General features: G+C 37.0%; 1 protein-coding gene across 1 annotated transcript in view; it reads left to right on the top strand.

Annotated features, from left to right (window-relative positions):
- Positions 1 to 21,899, top strand: part of TMC1 (transmembrane channel like 1) — a 162,680-nt gene extending 140,781 nt beyond the window's left edge. The window contains exons 16-21 of the mRNA XM_066362945.1: positions 3,428 to 3,495; positions 8,266 to 8,505; positions 13,298 to 13,423; positions 17,767 to 17,845; positions 17,947 to 17,998; positions 21,877 to 21,899. Coding sequence (XP_066219042.1) covers positions 3,428 to 3,495; positions 8,266 to 8,505; positions 13,298 to 13,423; positions 17,767 to 17,845; positions 17,947 to 17,998; positions 21,877 to 21,899 — 588 coding nt within the window. The remainder of the gene's footprint in view (positions 1 to 3,427; positions 3,496 to 8,265; positions 8,506 to 13,297; positions 13,424 to 17,766; positions 17,846 to 17,946; positions 17,999 to 21,876) is intronic.
- The last annotated feature ends 1,281 nt before the right edge of the window (positions 21,900 to 23,180 follow it).

Below are 23,180 nucleotides of genomic sequence, written 5' to 3'. Positions count from 1 at the left end.
ATATTTTAGATTAGAAAGGGATTTTAGAAATTATTTACTTTAAAATTCAGCAAAGTTTTTGTATAAGGGGCTGGATAGTGTTTTTGCTTCTGCTGGTGTGATATTGTGATATAATAAGAAATATCTATTTTGGTCTTCATTCTGAGCTCCTGGCCACAGCTCTTAATACCTTTATAATTTATAATTTCCTAGCAGTAAAGTTGCTAGGAACATCTTTTGTTCTAATATTTGGTCTTTGACTTGGTTCCTGACACAGAGCTCCTAAATTCCTTGGAATTTCTTGGGTAACAGGAACAGTTTGGGTTCTAATGAAGCAACTCTTGGTGGACATGGATAGCTTCAGGGTGAAGGCTAGCCCCCAGAAAATCCAAGCCATGATTAGAAACTTGAAACTTTCAGCCACTTTTGCTATCCTTCAGGTGGGGGAGAAGGGCTGGGACCTAAGCTATTAATTGATAATGCCTATTGGCGGAGTCTGCATGAAATTCTCTGAGCTCTGGGGTTTGGAGAGCTTCCGGGTTGCCGAAAAGATCGAGGTGCTGGGATAGTGGTGCAGCAGGAGAGGGCATGGAACCTCTGTGCCCCTTTCCATATGCCTTGCCCTGTGCATCTCTTCCATCTGGCCAAGTTCGCCCAGTGAGGGAACAATAGGGCAGAGTCTTATATTCAGGTCTGCATCCCTTTAAGGCATCTGAATCTCAACACCACCTGGTATGGGAGGGCTGCCCTATGCCCTTTGTCTGCATCAGGCCAAATTATGCATAAACGCTTTTATTCCTCCAGCTGCACCTGCTGCAAACAGGACAGGGGTCCCTGGGTACCCTCTGAGCTTCTCTAGTCACCTGGTAATACAGATATCACATCTCATATGACATTTAAGAGGTTTGTGTGCTTGTAAAATAATGGAAATGTACTTCTAACGGGGTGGATTTTCTTTTTCTGTAGTTTGGTAGATTACATTGTGACATTGTCCTAAGAGGCCAAGGTTGAAGGTTTGATTTTGGAACTGACACAGAGCAGAGCTGCTCTGAGGCCACCGATGTTGCAGGCCACCCAGCTGGGCATTTGTCAAATGTGTCTGTGAGCTCACAGAGCTCCGGAAGAGAAGAATGGATTATCCAGAGCAAAGTGCACTTGGGGAAAAAGAAAGACTCAGAATTAATGTTTCTCGTGATTAGAAGCAATTTATTTTTCTCCATGAAGGCCACATTTTTTTTTATTGTTGATTTTAGGACAAAAACTGTCAACAAAATCGCTGTTTTTGAATCATATAAATGTTATTGTTCTAGATAATTGACAAACTAGTGAAGAACTTTGTATATATTTTCTCAGTATCTTGAATGAATTTGTGTTGAAATAAATGGTCCAGGTGATCTTTGTCCTGCCTAATATAATAGGGCTACATAATATTTCATTCTGTATCATTTTATCTTGGTATTTCACCATACTTCTTATGCCGTCCTTGCTGTTCAGTCTCTGAATCTGTTAACCAGGTGCCTTGCCTGTATCTTTCGTTTGATTAGGAGAATACTGCTGCCTTTTGGGAGAGTGATGAAGCTGACCTGGATTCAAGAAGTCTTGAGCAAAGCATTTGAATGTTGTGATAATATTGTTGGAATTCCAAATCAGAGACCTGTTTAAAAAATATATCTTTGGGTTCTTGGGGTTGGGAAGAAAAGAGATACTTCCAGGTTATGTGTGTGAGTGTATGTGTGTTGCATGTGTGTGTTGGGGAGGGAGTTATGAGGATACATCTGGATACATCTGACGTCACATGCAGATGTCAGGATCTGGGGCAGTGATAGGGATCTGTTACGCTCTTGGTCTTTCTTTCATGGTCTCTTGGTTCTCTTACTTCCTATCCTTTTGCTGTTCACCTTATATCTTGTTACCAAATATTCAGTCTCCTGCCTCACTATTCTCTATTTTAAATTAAGTAAAAGAAAACATTGCCTTTGCTAATTAGCATTAATCCCATTGATTGAAGCTTTCCTTCTGGAATGCCTAATATGTCAGCAAGAAGCCTTTAGATGGGCCAGCCTAGGACAGGTACCTACCTCAGTTCCTCTTGGTGGCCTCTCTGCACAAAGAACAGCCTGGTCCTGCTACCCTAAGCAGGATGGTATCTAAGAGACAAGCACGGGACATTGAGTTAAATAACTTCTTTAACTTCTGTTGTTCTTTTTCTATATTTATTTTTTTGTAAAAGAAACTCACAGCCCTGGCCGGTTGGCTCAGTTGTAGAGCACTGGCCTGACATGTGGAAATCCTGGGTTCAATTCCTGATCAGGGCACACAGGAGAAGGAACCGTTGCTTCTCCACCTCTCCTCCTCTCGCTTCTCTCTCTCTCTCTCTCTCTTCTCTTCCCCTCCTGCAGCCATGGCTCAATTAGAGGGAGTTGGCCCCCAGCACTGAGGATGGCTCTATGGCCTCCACCTCAGGTGCTAAAAAATGGCTCTGGTTGCAACACAGCAAGGGCCACAGATGGGCAGAGCATCGCCCCCTAGTGGGCTTGCTAAGTGGATCCCAGTCAGGCATATGCAGGGGTCTGTCTCTGCCTTCCCTTCTTTCACTAATATAAAAAAAAATAAAAAAGAAAAAAAGATATTCACATATTTATGTTGAAAAATATTTTACAATACCCAAAACTTAAAGAAAATGAAAGCCATAACCCATCATTAACATAAAATAACTATTAATTTTGGTATTTTCATGTCTTTTCATTATTCATAGTTTTATGATAAGTTGATAAAAATAATGAATGTATAGTTTTATGTATTTTTTGTTTAATGATAAAATGTAGTTTTCTTTTGTGTATGTAAATACTCTTCCAACAGTGATGTAATTAGTGACAACATGTCATACTATAGATATACTCTATTTACTTAATAAACTTTTAGGTAGTTTTTTCTTTGCTTGTTTTTCAACATTTAAGATTACTTTGTTAAAATTCTGAGAAGTGGACTTAATAATGTCAAGGAGAATGAAGTCTATAAGTTTTAATATTGATTTTTAAAAGGCTGCTCCAAGATTTACCTGGTTCACCAGCAGTACACAAGAGCCTGTCTCACCACACTTTTACAGTATTGAATGACAGCATTTTGAAATGAGTCTTAGGCCTGGCTGGGTAACTCAGTTAGTCAGAACATTGTCTCAATATGAAAACAATGTGGGCTTGATCCTCTGTCAGGGCACATACAAGCATCAACCAAAATAATAATAATAAAATAAGCCTAACTATGTTAAAAATAGTGCTTTATTATTTTATTTATATCTAATTATTTCTTATATTGATTTTTCCACTGTGTTGTTGCTGCGAGAAAGTAGTTGAGAGCTTAGCCATACCTATGTGGAAACATGAAGCACTTGCCTTTCAATATTCACCATCTGAGATACTGATCCAATGCATGTCTGTGTCTCTTCTAGCCTCAATACAATGAATTTGACATCAGTGGTAACGTCCTCGCTCTGATCTTCAACCAAGGCATGATCTGGTAGGCCAGTGGGTGGATAGTCTGCTACTTTTTGAAATCCTCCAAGACCATTATTGCATAAAGCACTAAAGCTAGGTGTCAGAGGGGACCACAATCTGTTTCTAAGTCAACATTTGCCTTTGCCAAAAGGATGGCTATGGATAGTTTTTTTTCTTTTTCAAATCTTCAGTCTTGGCCCTCAAAGTCATCTGCCTATTTTGCAGAGCACTCCTTCATTAAATGATGGGCCTCCGTTTTCTGGTGGTTAATTATTTGAAGGCGTTTTATGTTTTATACTCTGTGACACTAGGATCTAACAGTGAAACATTAATAACCATTGTTACTACATGCTAAGTATGAAATAAATTAATGTAAGATCTTTCTGAGAAACTGATTTTGTCATCACTACTGAATATATTTAAAATACCACTTCTAGCTACATTTAAAGATAGTGTGCTACCAAATCCAATAGTTTATAGAGATGAAACACATGTTTTAAGAAGGTCAGGTTAAAAATATGATCTTTATGTGGGAACTTGTTTCACAGGGCCATTTGCACATTAGAATTATTACTTTTGATGTACAAAGGATTGTCATGTGTTTTATTAAATGAAAGCATTCTCCCTGTAAACCTTGACAGGTTAAGATGAGTTGATACAGTAGAAACCATTTGTGAGTTTAAAAACTGAATCAGAACATATAATTCATCTGGGAACCATGTGTCTTGAAAGTATGTCACTCTTAACTAAGAGCACCCCAACCCACAAGCAGTTACAATTGAGCTTCTTTATCCTGCTGATACATGTCTAATATAATATTGAGCCACTGGCTGACCACACCATTGTCCTCTGTAAAAGCACTAGTAACTAGGTTCAGTTTTTGCACAAGTATCATATGTTATTCAAATCTTTCAACCGTAGCTGGCCTGAATTATTAAACCTTTGTGCTACTGAACCTTTCTGCAAATCTTAAAATTACTTTGCTTTAATAATATAAAGACCATAGTCAAGGACCCCATCATTCTGCCATGGCGTCTGTCAAATTCTTGGGCTTAATTAGATCAATCAATGTGAAGAAAAGATTATAAAAAAGATTATCTTCTCCACTGTCAGGTATATTTTAAAATGTATTTCTTGGTTAACTTTTCAAGAGAGTCATGAAGGATTGAGATACATCCCTTAGTCATTCTCTAAGCAGAGAGAAAGATCAGTGTGGCCCCATATGACTACTATCAGAGTCAAGGGTACAACTTGTATGGGTTCTAAATCTTGCATTTCCTGGAGAGAATTCTGCTGTCATGGCAGAAAAATAGCTAACATTGCTACTGGAACAATGAAAAATCACTGTGTGTATCAGGTTTAAAACTCCCTACCTCTTTCAGAGTGCCACCAATCCCTCAGGCCTGGAGGTACCATTTGTGTAGACATATGCTGCATGCCTCCTTCTTGTTCTTTTAGAATTTAGACAACAGATGTGCCTAAGAATGCATTTTTGTGACCAGATAAGCTGTTGCAATGGCTGTCTGGATTGGTTTCACTTGTAATTTTACAACTGATTCTGTATATCACTATGGTTCATATTAACATTCTTACATACCTAAAAAATCTCCAGTTCTCTCTTGGGTAGCTCCATTATCAAAATCTCTGCATGATTATTGCACTATCACTTTCTATGTGTTTATCCTTCAGCTATTGACCAAATCTTGCTTCTGATTAGTCTGAAGAGGACTTGAGAACGTGACTGTGCTTTTTGAGTGTACAAAGATAGGCACACACCAGAGTCCAGAAGCAGAACTATTATCCACCCTCATAGCCCTTTTGTACAAATTCTAACTTGACTCAGCTCTCCTGCACAAGGCTATTCACACATGGTAGCCTCTACTATTTCATGAGACATGAGGATCTGATAACTGAGTCTGGCCATTTGCTACAGAAACAATCAAAAGAGTATGGGGATTTTGTATCAAATTTCATTAGTTTGTGACTGGAGACATTCAGTTACTGCTTAAAGAGTTTCTAAGTAGTGGAAGTTACTTGCACTGATGTTATTACAGTCCAACATTTATAGGTAAAAATCTATTTTATTATGAATTTGCTAAAATTATCAGTAAATCTTTATATTACAAACTCATTTTAAAAATAGACAGCATAGACTTTTGTAATAATATTCTTAAATGACAAAAGCACAAATTATCTCTATCCTAGCAGGACCTGGAGGCAGCAGAGAGCACACAGTGAGAGAGAAGGGTTTGGACATTACTCCAAAACTGTCTCACTGTGTACCATCCGACAATCTCTCACCTTTTGCTACCTCATTTTCTCAGTTGATCACATGTGAATAATTTACTTGACATGTACCATGTCACTCGAGTAATAAGAAGAGCTAAATAAAAGAAGCTTTCATTTGCTTTGATCTTCTTGGAAGAAAAGCATTTTCTCAGGCTGAGGTATTACAATTATCTTTGCTTGACAGATGATGGGATCAAGTCTGGGTAAGAGACTTAGTGAGCCAAGCTGATAAATGAGTCAGGAACAAAGATAGACTGAGCATTAGGCTTCAGATTTCACTGTGCCAGGACTGTTTTTTTCTAGGTTATAGCGCTCGTATCATTTGTTCAAAATGCCTATGTGGTATTCATTTTCAAACTGTTAAATTTATTTATAGATGCATGTACCTATAATAAGTGTATATAGATAGATAGATAGATAGATAGATAGATAGATAGATAGATAGATAGATGATAGATAGTTAGATGATAGATAGATAGATAGATATGTGCATATAGACAAATGATGCATGTTTATGTAGAGGTGCACATATATGTGACTTTAGGCAAGTCTTGGTCTTGAATTATATACAAAATTGTCTCCTAGGGTAGATTAGGTTGTGAAACAATGAAACACAGCCCCAAAACCTTACAAAAAGAAAAGTTTATTTCTCATTTACTCTACAAGTTTAATGTGGGTTGATAGAGGGCTCTGCTCATGTAAGTTGTCTTTATTGGGGCCAGGCAGAATAAGATCCACCTGGAGTATCGCTGAGCAGAACAGCAGAGAGGAAAGGGTAAAAAGACACCGGGCTCTTTGAGCTTCCACCCAGCAGTCAGACACCTCATTTTTATTTCTATTTTATTGGCCAGAGAGGCCAACCCTGACTTTTAGAAGGGCTGGATTATCATCACCCCACAGCACGATATAATATATTATAATATATTACAGACATTAGCAGTTGGGGACTAAGCCCGTGCTTTGTCATTCTGACCCCTCTGCGACGACTGACGTTCACTTGCCCACCTGTTTCGGGTTCCAGGTTCTCTCTTGCTGTTCTGTAACCAAGATACATTATGTTGTTCTGAAGTTTATCCTCTCATCTTTTTTAAATTAATAAAGTTTATACCTTTGAGAAGTTTTAGATTCACAATGTAATTGAGCAGCAAGCGCAAAGTCCTTATATCGCCCTTGCTCTTACACTTGCACAGCCTCCCCCATTATCCACATCCCACACCAGAGTGATACATTTGTAACAATGGATAAACCTACCTGGACATACCGTTATCACTCAAAGTCTATATCATTTAAAAAAATAGTTTAACTTCCTGCAAAGTCTCTGGTCAGCATAGTATGTTAAAATGTCATTCAGATTTGTTATGTGGAATCCTATCTGAATTGTGACAAGATTTCACTTTTCAGTAAAATGGTTTAATATTGGGTTGTACTAGGTAATTTATAGCAGAAACTAATTTCTTCATCTAACTTGACTCTCCTCCCCCAAATCATATACTAAATTTTCACTGGATATGTTAAAATGCTAATCTTAACTAGAAACAATGAAAGCTTTATTATAGTATGAATAGTTTTAAATATAGAATCCTGCTTAAACATCTAAAATAAGTGACTTCTAAAACCACATTTTTGGTTTTGGACTTATTAATTAATATTAATGTGGTTTTTATGAGGCTAATAGATTTTCTCATCAAAGAAAATTAAAGTTTATTTTGCTGCAATAACTAATGAAGCCATCAAATAAGAGTGACCTCACCTATCTGGTTCTTTGTACAACAAAAAATGTTGTACAAAGCAGTGGTTTTCCAGGACAAGCTAAAGTAAAAATGTAAACAAATATACTAAATTAAATGTATGTGTTGAATTTTCATCTCAAAAACACATAAAACTTGCTATAGGATATCAATAAAACATAGCATATTAGACACAAATAAGTACATCATTCCTATCAGCTCTAAAACACGATAGCAGCTAAAAATAAAAAATATCATCAGAAAAGAAAAAATTAATTATTTCTTTTTTATTAAACAAAAATGTATTAGCCATGACAAAAGTAATTAATCCAAATGTGCAGTTTATTTGAGTAGAACGAGTGGTTTTAAGAGTCAATTATTCAAAAGTTAATTTTTGGCTATATTAATCAGTCATATGAGTATTCAGGGAAATTCAGTTTATTTTTGAAGTAGAAGACAGAGGGACTACAAAATAATACATATATAATTTACTCTGTTGCAATTTAAATTTACTCATGCTAGTTGATATGGTTAGGGCTCTACATAATTGCTATGAAGGAATTATGTATACAAAGCCTATAATAGTGGGGGAGATAGATGATTAAATGTGTATAGAAGATGAAAATAGATTAATCTAATTTATTTATTAAAAGGGCTTGTGTGGTTGGACACATTTCTGCCTTTGGCAAGTGAGCATGATGTGAAACATACAGGTGCTGTGTGACTTCGTTCCGGATGAAAACTTGAATTGACCAGAGCTCTGTTTTCCTTTCTAGGATGGGCTCCTTCTTTGCTCCCAGCCTGCCAGGCATCAATATCCTTCGACTCTTCACATCCATGTACTTCCAGGGCTGGGCCGTGATGTGTTGCAATGTTCCTGAGGCCAGAGTCTTCAAAGCTTCCAGATCAAACAACTTCTATCTGGGCATGCTCTTGCTCATCCTCTTCCTGTCCACCATGCCCGTCCTGTACATGATCGTCTGCCTCCCGCCGTCGTTTGACTGTGGCCCCTTCAGGTTCTTGTTTTTGAAATTCCACTTGGGCATAGTTTTCTTTCAGGCATGGAGATAGAAATGGTCAATTGCTGTATGAGTTTATTTATTTATTTTTTCAAACAATGGCATTTTGATAGGAATGAGATCCTTTGGGTATTCAGGCTCATTCTGTGACATGAAGATGCTTAGGCAAGTTTCTTCTTTTTTTCTCATTTGGGAATTATAAAAGGGAAAATAATTTAACTGCTCCAGGCTCTAACTGAGTAAAATATGGACAACTAATCTGAGCTATTTCCGGATGTGAACATTTTCCTGATCCTAGGTCTTCATATCCAGACATGAGAAGCTATTCTTATGTCTCATATGGACCACCAAGTTGAAAAAATAAAACATAAACATAAATAAATATAGTGGACTACCCTGCATGCTACCTAGGGCATGGAATCATTAATAGATAATAATATAAAGAAGGGCTCACAATTCATAATTCAAAATGGTATATGCCAGTTAAATATTAAAGCTGTTTCTCACATATATTATCCCTAAATAACAAGGATAAATCACTCAAGCAACAATAGAGAGTCAAGAAGTCTCTTTGATCCATACATATTGGAAATGTATTTTCTCCAGTTCTCTATGACATACTTTTCTCTCTGACACCAAGAAAACAAAGTCCCCAGGACCTGGAAGAGTGAGATTTTATTCCTTAAAGAGATTAATCTACCATAAGTCTCCCCCCAACTTCTGTGCATGTTGAGACACTGGGCAGCATACAATTGAGTTATTTCTCCTTTGCAGTGAAGAAAATGTGAAAAGCCATGTGAATGACAACCATAATGCAATAATGGCCACATATAATTTCGCTATCATGCTGTCAGACCTAAGTTACTAAATTAAATTTAGAACATTTGTTGCCCGTTTACTTAAGTATAAGAAAGGCATTTTGACTCTAATAGTCTGAGCAATTATTCTTTTACTGGAAAATAAAGAAAACGTTAAGCCAGCAGATAAGGTAAAAACAACTGAAGTTCTCTGTCAGATCAGGAAGCTGATGTTGACAAATCCTATTTATTCTCTCTCCTGGAACCCCCACCGAGCGAGCTGAAATGAATAATGCAGAGAGTGACATCTGGAGACTAAATATGAAATTGCATTCTAGAAAAAGTGATCTTAATAAATCCTAGATAAGTTTCCAAGTTCGAGAGACAATGCAAAGACTTTAGTTAACTGCAAATTACCCACCCAACTAAATATCCAAGATAAGTTATGGGTGTGCTTTTAACTTTTTAATTGGAAATTGATCTTTCTCAGAAAAACATATCAAAGGAACTTAGCTGTCTGTAGGGGAAACCCCACAATGTCAACACATAGACTGGGTGGTAGTTATACAGGTACCTTCACATTAAAAATATCATTTATCTATTCTAGACACATACAGTAACTGCACAATTTTAGATGTTTGAGCTCTAACTCCTCTGTCTCTCTTTATATCATGAGTTACAATGATGGTAATAAAAACATTTTTGTGTGTCTAAGGTATACTATATGATTTTGACCAAGTATTTTCTAATTGGCAAACTTAGTCAAAATTACTAAATATCCATTACTATTTTGAGATCAAAAAAATTTAAATATTATTAATAAAGTATTGGGGAAGATATCCATTTTTCCTGTTAGTTTTCTCATTTTTGGGCAAAAGAATGTATGCTTTTTAAAATTTGTTTGGACTTAAAAGTTTAAAATAAGTTGTTCAACCTTAGATATTAGGTGCCTCTTAACAAACTATCCTTAAAGACCTTGAGTTTGAGGTGGCTTGCCCAGCCTGCTGAGTGAAAGCTATCTGACCCTTCCTGGTACCTGGGAGGGCAGCCCATGGCAAACAAACATTTGAAGTAGGCTAATGGAGACACCACAGAGATGGCCGCTTGCTCCTAGATGCAGGTCTGTTTTCAGGTATGGTGGCTATAATACCTTACAGCAGGGGTCTCAAACTCGCGGCCCGCGGGCCGCATGCGGCCCGCCGAACAATTTTGTTCGGCCCGCAGACTAATCCACGAAGTTCAAAATATTTTGGATAAAATTAAGTAAGCCTAGGGGCCTACTTGTATTTTTCATTTCTCTAGCATCCTAGCTAGATATTAGCTTAGTTAACAGCAGTTGTGATGCGAACTACAGTTTCTGGTCATTTTGTGACACTGAGTAAACTGCATGTACGATTGTGCTTGTTGTACTGATTTTTTTTTGTTTTCAACTGCAGTGAGAAAAGTGTTGCGTAACAGTTGCCTTTTGTAGACCTAGTGCGGCCTGCCCAAGAGCTGTGATCTTGCTCTGCGGCCCACATGCTGAGTTGAGTTTGAGACCCCTGCCTTACAGGATGCATTCTGCAAAACAATTTGATGAAATAGCCTAGCTTGTTCTGGTTTCACAAGACCTGGCTAGGGAGGATGAGTTTCCAAGAAAATTATTCTATAGACTATTAAATGTATTTACCTTAAACTGTTCAATAATTTTAAAACTATTTCTTGGATGTTCAAATGAAGAAAATTCTTCTACAGCTCCACTGTCTTTCCTGACACTTGATGTCTCTCCCCCAACCTCCTCATTAATAATCTGAACAATTTCTAGTTTTCTAGGTTCTCACACCCCTCCTTGATAACATTATGGTAATTATATTTTTTACGTCCTTTTATCTTACTGCAAAGTTGATATGTGCTTGTACTAGAATACCTGGGAGTTATAGAAATATTTTCACATAAAAAGAAATGCTACCCATAACCCACAAAGTCCTAAAATAACAACTCTCAATATTTTAACATTTTGTACTCAAGTGCTATTTCTATGTAGATTTAAAAAAATAATGGAGACCATACAGTATGTTCAGGTTTGTATTATATTGTGGCACTTGTATTATGTAACTTCAATTTCAATTCTACTACTCTATGTCTGTATTTTTCTCGATAGTGTAACTGACTTCCAGAGATGGGGAATCTTTTCATCTTTATGAATCCAGAACACAGTAGAGGATTAACCAATAATTTGAATTAATGAATGAATAATGACTTTTTATTGTGCAGTGAATACTAGGTGAGATGTGGTGTTAACTTGGGATAGATTCTGGTCCTGTGGAGCTTTCAGTCTGGCTGGAAAGACAGGCATGCTCACAGACTGTTCTAAGCTATGGATGGAGCTGTGTCCACTGGGAAACTGTAGGATAAGTGCAGTAGCATTTCACTTGACTGTATAGTCACAGCAGACTGGAAAGGACTTCTGGAAATACTATGAAGTGGCATATATTGGCTTATCTATCAGAAAAAGGGATCGCCAAAGACTGATAAATCCTTCCAGAGTTTGTGTAAAATTAAGAGATCTCGATTCTTGCTAAAAGACCGGATCTGGAAGAGTTATTCTAGAATTCCCAGGGTTGACAATAACTTTGCATTTGGGACCCACCAGGATGCAAAGAAGACTTTTGTAAGTAGAAATTATTTTATAAAATTCCATTCCCCCATTCTAACCACATTCATTAGCCACAGCTGGATAGGCTAGAGAAGGGAGAGTTGATTGTCTTATCATCTCTCCTCTCTGCTTACCTTCTTACACTGGCTATATTCCATATGGCTGGAGAATGGTCACTTAGAATAGATAAAGAAGAAGTTTTAGTAGAATAAATTGATATAATCTTAAATTGTCTATAAACTTCATTATCCTTTATGTATTATAGTTTTTTAAATTAGTATATAGATCTAATTTGTGAAGCAAAATGTATACTTCCTTAGTCCAGTGTCTCCTGGAGGCATTCTCAGTATATTGAAAGATATGATTATTTCAGGGGGAAAAAAGCTGATCCAGACCTTGGGGATCATGTTTTATTTAGTGGTTGAGAATGTTTAAAGATAAAAAAAATATTGAATCCAAAATATTGTATTAACTGTTATACCAACCTGTATTCTGATGCTACATAAAACTTGTTGATATAAACCTAGTATCTTTTCTGAAAAATCACAACTTTTCATAGTAAAATCAATATGCATAACCAAAAAAATCCTAGCAGGTAGATATTACTTTATAATTTTAATATTTACTAAATTAAGACAGATTACTATTCTCATTTTCCTAGTTTATAAAATTTGGGTCTTATTTTAATGGGTTGAGAACAAGCCCATTTAGGACCTTTATTTTTAAGGGTTTTTTTTTCTTTTTCTCTTCCCACTTAATGTTCTTAGCAGTAGAACTGAGTTGGTACTTTTTAAGACCTGTCCGGAAAAAAATACTGAGAGAGCAAGGACTTGTTATTCAGTGTGGTTACTATTAATAGCTCTCATGAAAGAGGTTTGGTGAAAAATGAGGTGGAAGCCATTTCATGGGAAGATATATTGGATTATTTGTGGATTTGGTTCTGTTAAGCTATTTTTTTTTATGCTCATTACCAAGGCTAATTAAAAAATTGAGTGCACTATTTATTCATCCCAAAGAGAGTGTTCTCCTATAAGGAGAGTTAGCCAAGGGCTAGACTGATAAGCTATTTATAAAACATATTTCAATCAAAATCTTAGAAATACAGCCTTTAAAATGTCTCCTAATCTTCTGGTACATTTCCTACAGGCTCTGATTATGTGTTTATGTCAGGATAAAATTTACCGTATCTTATCCATATGTTGACAATATGAGGTCAGAGAATCAGGAGTTTTAGTGAGACATCAGATCCCCAACCTAAAATGGTACTTAGGCAGTATTTGCGAAAGATTAGTATTTTGGCTGTAACCATGGTTTTCCATATATATTAAGAAAAAATTTTCCCCTTTGTTATTTCCAGTGGCAAAAACAGGATGTTCGAAGTCATCGGAGAAACACTGGAGCATGACTTCCCGAGCTGGATGGCAATGGTCTTGAGACAACTCTCTAATCCTGCACTGATGCTTGCTGTGGCTCTGGTCATGGTGTATGTGCCTTCTCTCCTCACAGGAAAAGCCTTTGCAATTTTCTTCCTGGCTCCTTTCAGTTCCAACTTTTTCTGCTCTCTCACTCTCTCCAAGCGTTGTGCTATAAACTAACCAAATTCAGTGCTAATTTATATAATGGTGAGAGGCTAAAATTGATGAGTCACATTCATACCCTGTTGGACATAATTTACAGCTGTCTGCATCTGTCTTTGCCTGCCTAGGATTATAAGATGTGTTCCCAGGTAACCAAAATATTTATTGGTAAACAGCTAAAGCAAGGGAAACATAAATGCTAAACCTAATGAGCACGTTGAGCTTCCCCCCACCTCCCCGCCGCCACCTTGGGTTCCATAAAGCAGATGGCTCTGAACACACAGAAATGATGAAACTCCAAGTCAATATTCCCCTCGGGGTCCCTGTAGACAGTATTTCTGGGATCAAGGTGTAAAGGGTCTTAAAAATCAACCTGTCCTGGTACCTAGGAAGCCATCAATGACTGTGTATCCACAGTAATAGGACCACAGAACCACTCAGTCTGTCCCTTCAAAGTTAGAGGTGACATCTAAAAAGGAATTTGGGAGAGGGCTTTTTTCCCATATTTTTTTCACTGGCTTCTGACTCTTGGCTACCACAGGTAAACTGACATTCTAAGTAAAAATATATGCTTGCTATGGAAGAGCTAAGAAAAGTACCCTAGACTTCTCTTTGCCCCAAGATCTTCCTAAAGAGAGTCTGGAACTACCACTGCTCTTAGTCAAGGAGTACAGGTATGAAACCATTGGCAGGGACGCTTTAGAAACAAAGCTGGCACAAGGGCTGGCTTTGTTTAAGTGAAAAGAAGACTAGGAAATCTTATTGAGAGAACTCCCAGTGGTTTGAAGTAAATGAGCTGGGTCTGGGCCACATTGCTAACATCGTCTTTTTGGTGGTCATGGTCAGGAGCCACGTCAGCAGCGGCAGGTGAAATCCTTCAATTGTATAAATCAAGAAGCTGAGTTAGAGGGCTGAACTGATTTTCTCTAGGTGACATACAACAAAATATAACAGTAGGACTTTGACAGTAAATACAACATTCATCCCTTTATACCAGGAAGCATTCTTTGAGGGAGAGCTAATAGCTTGTGGGGATAATTAAACAGTAAAACAGATTACCTTTTTTTTTTTTATAGACTAATGTTTTTCAACTAGATGAAATTTGGCTCAACTTGCTTCATTTCAATTTAATGCCTGAAAATTTTCTGCAAAGCTCATTATAATTTTTAAGAAAGTAAAATACTATAATATATATATCCTACCAAACAGATAACTATTATATATTAGAACCTTGATCATGGAGTGGCATTTAGAATCTGACAGTAACTCTCTGGTGCAGATGTGTTGGAATATGACAAGATGGATGCAGCATGTTGCACCAGATGGCATTGAAGTAATTTTTCCTTCTCCATGCTTTTATGATATAGCTGCTTCTGAAAAAAAGCATGTTAAAGTATCCTGTGGCTTTTAAAAGTCAAAGCCCATTAATAGTATACATGAGATCTTGTTTAAACACACACACACACACACACACGCACACACACAAAACTTAATGTCAGATTTTATGACTATATTCTTAACTAGTTGAGAGACAGATTTATTTTTAAGAAAAGGAGCAACATTGTTCCAGTGCCACTAATTAAATATTTAATAAACTATCTTGAGAATGTGGAAGAGGAACTTACTCTGCCTTTGTTTCAGGCACTACCCATGTATTAACTCATTTATTTTTTTATTTTATTTTATTTTTTTACAGAGAGAGTCAGAGAGAGGGAAAGGTAGGGACAGACAGACAGGAAGGGAGAGAGATGAGAAGCATCAATTCTTTGTTGTGGCACCTTAGTTGTTCATTGATTGCTTTCTCATATGTGCCTTGACCGTGGGCCTTCAGCAGACCGAGTAACCCCTTGCTCGAGCCAGCGACCTTGGGTCCAAGCTGGTGAGCTTTGCTCAAACCAGATGAGCCTGCGCTCAAGCTGGTGACCTCGGGGTCTTGAACCTGGGTGCTCCACATCCCAGTCAGATGCTCTATCCACTGTGCCACTGCCTGGTCAGGCCCCACGTATTAACTCTTTAATTTGCACAATAACCTTAAGTAGTTGATCATATTATCACTGATCATATTATTGCGAGCACATGAAGATCTTCCCCAAACCTAATGGTTTATAAGTGAATTCAAACCCATGTCTTATTTCCCAGCTCTCACTGCCCCCATTCAATTATAGCACCAAACACTGAGTTTAGCCATGTTCAAATGGGTTGGAAGCCACTTGTCAAAGATAATCTACACCCAGGTGGGTACACTTTTTCTTAAAGGATCAGAGAGTAGATATTTTTGGCTTTGTGGACCAAGCGGTAAAATCGAGGATAGTATTTAAATTCTAATCTAACCATTTAAAAATGTAAAAACCATTCTTAGCTCATGGGCCTTATGAAACAGTTTGGGAATCAAATTTGCCTGGGAGATCATCATTTGAGGATCCCAGGTAATGACTAGGTCTAGAGGAAAGCAGGAAAAATAGAAGGTTGGATAGAAGGTGATTTTAGTTCTGAGGTTCTTATATAAAACCAAAATTTCAGTTTATTGCTGATTTGATTTTTCAGATCCTGAGGTCTCACGTTCTAGTTTAGGGGACCCAAAAAGTTTGCTTTTTCTTTTTATTACCTTTAATTAGAGAATGTTACATGTCGTAAGCATTTCAAATTTCTCTACTGGGTCATATTAAATCAACTTAGATGATTTTTGGTAACTGAGCAGAATTTAGGCTTTTATTTTTTTTTCTTTTATTTATTTTTTTCTGAAGTAGGAAACGGAGAGGCAGTCAGACAGACTCTCGCATGCGCCTGACCAAGATCCACCCGGCATACCCACCAGGGGGCGATGCTCTGCCCATTTGTGGCATTGCTCTGTTGCATCCAGAGCCATTCTAGCGCCTGAGGCAGAGGCCATAGAGCCATCCCAGCGCTGGGGCCAACTTTGCTCCAATGGAGTCTTGGCTGCGGGAGGAGAAGAGAGAGACAGAGAGGAAGGAGAGGGGGAGGGGTGAAGAAGCAGATGGACACTTCTCCTGTGTGCCCTGGCCGGGAATCAAAGCCGGGACTCCTGCACGCCAGGCCGATGCTCTACCACTGAGCCAACCGACCAGGGCAGAATTTAGGTTTGTTCTCTACAGGCAGTTTCTATTCCTTTGCAGACTAAAAATTATGTATAAGAAGTACATGTTTAAGATACATCACAAGACAGAAAAAAGTAAAGAATCAACAGAGAAAACCAGAGCTACAAATGACTTAAGAAATCTTTGACTTTCCCCTCCAATTCTGGGCGCTTTTCTGAGAAAATCTCTATATTACTATAATAACATACACACACATACACACATTTATTGAGCATCTACTTCATGCCAGATATTGTACTAGATGCTTTCATGTATATAATTTCATTCAAACTCCTGACACTGGTACAAGAGATAAACAAACCCGGCTAAACCTTATCAGTAATTGTGTTGCTAGCACCAGATGGCTCATAAAGGATATAATCTGGCATGTTGGTGAGTAGAGGAAATGTGTTCAGTATCCAGTTATTTGCAACAAAGAGCAATGCCAGTTACCCTTTTTTTTTACTGCATTTTTCTTTCTTTGTTTATTTGTTTTGCTTTAAGTAAAGATGAGCATATTGATTTTTGCAACAACATTTGGCTGGAATTTGCTCTTTCTTGAAGTGCAAATATCACTTAAAAGCCAAGAGTATTCCTTTGTAAAGTATTTTCTTTTTTGAAGGAAGGAGAAATGCAAACAATACATCCTATGGAAAAAATTATTTTCATTAACTATGACCAGGAGGATTATATTCTTAGTTGTAAAAGCTAAAGGAAGAAATTTAAGGTTGAAAGTCAGTTTCCTTTTAATTTGACACATTCACTAATATTTCAGCAGATATTTTATTCCCTTGGAGGCCATTGACATCAATTTAAAATGTTACTTTTAATTATATTTAAACTGACATTAATACATTTTCAAGATGAGGCTAAAATTAGTAAGGTACAATGAACAGAACCCCTGAGTGTGAAGGAAAAGACCAGACTTGTGATCCAATTTCCTGAGTCGACTCCTGGTCCCTGAGTAGCTGATGAGGATTCCTTACCTATCTGTACCTCACCCAGTCTTTTAGCTACAAAATAAGAGATTTAGAGTAGAAAATATCTTAAAGTCTGCTCTAGTGCCAAGAGCGTATGATTTAGTTAATGTAAATTTAAGAGGACTCTCAAGGAACTTAAAAATACCATAAATTTTATTATTCTTTTAAATTTAGTTTGACCATCTATTATCTCAATGCTACTGCAAAGGGCCAGAAGCAAGCAAACCTGGATCTACAAAAGAAGATGAAACAGGTAGGATACAATGCATTTCATAGAAATATGTCTTTACTGAAATAGTAGGAAACACCAGGAGGTCTCATGTGGTTCTTCCCTCCTTTTCTTTCATCATGTAGCAAGCTTTGGAGAACAAACTGCGCAACAAGAAAATGGCAGCTGCACGAGCAGGTTGGAGATAAGTTTATGTTTGTAATTTTCCTTTCCTATAAACAATATGCTCTTCTTTTTTTTCTTTTCTCCAAATGGGGCATTTGATACAGAATGGCATTATTACCCTAAGCAAATCAGTCTACATTCCTACTGTTTAGTTCTTCTCAGGCATTATTTCCAGGGGGGTTGGTTGTTTTCTCAGTGGGAGAAAGAAAAATTCAGGAAAGTAAACTTAGCAATAATAATAGAAAAATGATTTTGCAAAATGACAGAAGATGAAAAAAAAACTATATTGTCCTACACAAATAGCAGATACAAATGCAGACTCTCTCCTGCCATTTTGTACCATTTTTATACATAGAAGGATATCCCGTGAGGGTCGTCTGAGCTTAGCACCATTGATTGTCAAAGCCTTTACTGGTTCATTAACCTTTACTTCTAATAGAATTAATTTTAAAATATTAGAATAAAACATATTTATATTTGTCAAAATTACTGATATACTTTACTTTGAGTTCTTACATGGCAAAGTTATGCCTAATGTGAGTGAAAAAAAAATTCTTTTCCTTCCTAACTCCTGTTTTTCCTGCTTACCTATCTCTTATATTGGTTTAAGTAGAAAAAGAAATTTATCAGTCCACACAGATGAATAGGAGAGTGGTATATGTGGCTTCAGGCCACATTGGACCCTAAGTATAGAAGCAGTCTGTACTGAGCTGCATTTCCTGTGGTTCTCTACCACTGTTCTCCTTCCTCTTGGCTAACCTTTATGGCTCCACCATGAGTGCAGCTGTATCCTTAGATTATGTTTGTCTTAGATAAATTTTTGTCAGATTATTTTTTTTTGTCATGAAGCTGCTCGTTTCTTAATTGCATTAACAGTTTTTCAGCTTTATTGAGGTATAATTTACAAATAAAATGGTAGTACATTTAAAGTGTACATGTAATGATTTGATTTGATATTACATTCTTTTACACTCATTTTTTTGTCATTTTTTCTGTTACTACAGTGCATTGTGCAGTATATTTCTATCCTTTTCGTTTTTCTGTGGCTTAGCTGTGTTTTTATGTTATAGATTATGATTTTACAGCTGTGTTATGATAGGTAAGTGACTTAGGCTAGGGTGTGTTTCAACTTACACCAAACTTCAGGTTATGTCACTGTCATAGGAACAGAACTGTGTTATAACCCAAGGACTCCCTGTATTTTGTTTATTACTATTGAGCTGTATGAGTTTCTTATGTATTTTGCGTTTAACCTCTTTTTTTTTTTTTTGTATTCTTCTGAAGCTGGAAACGGGTAGAGACAGTCAGACAGACTCCCGCATGCGCCTGACTAGGATCCACCTGGCATGCCCACCAGGGGCGACGCTCTGCCCACCAGGGGGCATCACTCTGCTGAGACCAGAGCCACTCTAATGCCTGGGGCAGAGGCCAAGGAGCCATCCCCAGCGCCCGGGCCATCTTTGCTCCAATGGAGCCTTGGCTGCGGGAGGGGAAGAGAGAGACAGAGAGGAAGGAGGGGGGGGGTGGAGAAGCAAATGGGCGCTTCTCCTGTGTGCCCTGGCCGGGAATCGAACCCGGGTCCTCCGCACGCTAGGCCGATGCTCTACCGCTGAGCCAACCGGCCAGGGCTGCGTTTAACCTCTAATAAGATATGTGACTAGCAAATATTTCTCCCATTCCATAAATTACCTTGTTGTACAGAAGCGTTAGTTTAATGTAGTTCTACTTTTTTATTTTTGCTTTTGCTGCTTTGGCCTTTGATGTCAAATCCAAAAAATCACTGCCAAGACCAATGACAAGCAACTTTCTCTCTATGTTTTGTTTTGAGATTTTTATGGTTTAAAATATCACATTCAGATCTTTAATCATTTAGAGTTTATTTTGTGGGTAGTGTAATATATGGGTTCAGTTTTATTAAATTGAATGTAGATATCCAGGGTGTTTTCTTTTAAGAGAAGGGGAGGCAGAGAGACAGACTCCTGCAAGCTCCCTGACTGGGATTCACCCAGAAAGCTCCCTACAGGGCAATGCTCTGCCCATCTGGGGCTATTGCTGCATTGCTTAGTGACTGAGCTACTTTTAACACTTAAGGTAGAGGCTGTGGAGCCATCCTGAGTGCTGGGGACAAACTAGCTCTAAACCAATCAAACCATGGCTGTAGGAGTGAGGTACGGGGAAGCCTGAAGAAGCAGATAGTCACTTTTCTTGTGTGCCCTAACTGGGAATCAAACCTGGGGCATCCACATGCTGGGCCAACACTCTACCACTGAGCCAACTGGTCAGAGACAGATATCCAGTTTTTCTAATACCATTTATTGAAGAAATTACCTATTCCCTATTTTATATTCTTGGTGCTTTGTCAAATTTTAATTAACTATACGTGGGTGTGTTTATTTCTGGACTCTCTATTCTGTCCCATTAACCTTTATGTCTGTTTTTATGTCAATGCCATACTATTTTGACTACTATTGTATTGTAATATAGTTTGAGATTAGAAAGTGTGGTGACTCAAACTTTTTTTTTTCTCAAGATTGTTTTGACTGTTTGGAGTTTTTGTGACTACATACAAACTTTAAGATTACTTTTTTTTCTCTTGGTGAAAAATGTCATTGATGTTTTTCTCAGGATTGTGTTAAATTATAGATTGTATTGGGTAGGGTAGACATTTTTACAATATTAATTGTTCATTAACATGGACTATCCATTTATTTGTGTATTCTTCAATATCTTTAATCAATTTCTTATAGTTTTCAGTGTATAGATATTTCACCTCCATGGTTAAATTTATTTCTAAGCATCTTATTATTTTTAATACTATTGTAAATAAGACTATTTTCTTAAATTCTCTATTTTTGATAGTTTGTTTCAGTATATAAAAGTTCAAATGACTATTGTATACTGATTTTATATCCTACAGCTTTACTGAATTCCTTTATTAGCTACAACAGTGTTTTGGTGGCATCTCTGGGTTTTCTATATATAATACTGTCAACTGTAAAACAGAGACAATTTTACTTCTTCCTTTCTGATTTCCATGCTTTTTACTTATTTTTCTATCTTAATTGCTCTGGTTAGACCTTCCAGCACTATGTTGATAAAAAGTGTTAAGAGTGAGAATACTTATCTTATTCCTGATCATAGAGGAAAAGCTTTCAACTTTTCATCATTGAGTATGATGTTAAAAGTGGACTTGTCATATGTGGCTTTTATTATGTTGAGGTATGTTCCTTTGATACCCACTTTGTTAAAAGTTTTTATCATGAAAGGATGTTGAATGCTTTTTCTGCATCTATTGTGATGATTATGATTTTTTATCCTCCATTTTGTTACTGTGTTATCAAATTTATTGATTTGTTGAGTCATTTTTGCATCATGGGAATAAATCCCACTTGATCATGGTATAGAATCCTTTCATTGTACTGTTGGATTTAGTTTGACAATATTTTGTTGAGAATTCTTATATCTATGTTCATCAGGAATTATTACCCTGTAATTTTCTTTTCTTGTAGAGTCTTTGTCTGGTTTTGGTGTCAGGGTAATACTGGCCTTGTAAAATAAGATTGGAGGAGTTAGCCTCTTCTTCAGTTTTTTTGGAAGCATTCAAGAAAGATTGGTATTAATTATTATTCAGTCTGCTGAAGGTCCACAGTCAAGGCACATATGAGAAAGCAATCAATAAACTAAGGTGTCGCAACAAAAAACTGATGATTGATGCTTCTCATCTCTCTCTGTTCCTGTCTGTCTGTCCCTATCTATCCCTCTCTCTGACTCTCTCTATCTCTGTAAAAACAAAACAAAACAACAACAACAAAAAACACTTAAAGCAAAAGTTTTATTTGCTTCTTTTTTTCTTTGCTCTCTCTTATTATTAATTTATTTATTTTGAACAGCTGCAGCTGCTGGTGGCCAGTAACTTTTATAGACGTGTTGGGAGCCCGGAAGTACTCCTTGCTTTGCTGTTTAAAAGCAATGACTTATGTGAAGGCTCAGAGAACAAGCATTGTGGATTGTCAAGGTCAGACTGGTCAATAAAGCGTCACCAGTCCTAACGCAACAAGAAAGATCTTCACCTTATTGCAAATTAAGGATTTGTCACTGCACTGCCATTTTCTTCCTTGACATTTTTCTTTAATCAACTGAGTTTAAAAGAGAATGTGTTTCAGCAATACAGGTTAATTTAGATAGCTTTTGCTCATATGGACTTTTATTTTATATTGATACATTTTTCTGCCTTAGTTTTCTTGGACTGGTGGCAAGACTACTGTATCCTCCTTTTCCATGTTTATAAATGTCTTCATAAAGTACCCATTTAAGCATTCATTGACTCACTTTTTGAAACCAACACTCTGTTTTCTCTTTTTTTTCCTACTTGTTTCCCCATCTATGACCTACACAAATATACACCTAAGACCTTTTTATTTGCTGCTGGATTTAATATGAAATAAAATAGGTGTTTTAGAAGAAATACCCTAAGTGAATTAGGGACCAGATCAACAGAGTTGAGGAAGTACATGGGTCTTAGACAATCCAACTCTTTACGAGTTTTAGAAAACTGACAACATATACATACATCATTCCTATAACATCACAGTCTGATCATTTGACCTCTAATGATCATACCTCCTGAGTTTAGATTCACATACTGTATAATTTTTCTTTGTTTTTTGTTAAGGTTAGGAAAATACACACTTTTATGGAGTGCTTTAATTTATAGATGTGCTTAAGCATTATTATTTATTTAAAGTTTAAATTGACTTTGAATAATAACAACTGATGCCCTTAGCCAGCCTTGTTGTGTGACTTTAATTGCATCTCTTAAATTGTGTCCTTTTTCAGAGATAAGCCAATTTGCCTGCCATTCCCTGCAATTGACTTGCTGATTTTTATTACCCTGTCTTTGAATTTCTCCCTCTTTCTATCTTCTACTGGCCATAGAGTCACTTTGCTCCTTTTCCAATCTATGTGTTCATCATTTCCATCATACCAAATTCACAGCTTACTTCCTCTGGTCAAATAATCCAGACTAGTCTTCATTCCCAATTTTATCATTCCCTTGATAGTCTTTATTTGTACTCCTGTGTTGTTAGTTCAGAGTTTATTAATTTATTGACTTTTCTGTGAATTGTGATAGTTCTTGATTATTTCTTGTATGCATGGATTATCTTTCCTGTTCAGATTGTAAGCTTCCTATGAG

Source organism: Saccopteryx leptura, chromosome 2 (assembly GCF_036850995.1).
Source record: "Saccopteryx leptura isolate mSacLep1 chromosome 2, mSacLep1_pri_phased_curated, whole genome shotgun sequence".
In the NCBI taxonomy this organism is placed as follows: Eukaryota; Metazoa; Chordata; class Mammalia; order Chiroptera; family Emballonuridae; genus Saccopteryx; species Saccopteryx leptura.
The sequence above is the reverse complement of the archived record's forward strand: the minus strand, read 5'-3'. Positions and strand labels throughout refer to the sequence as shown.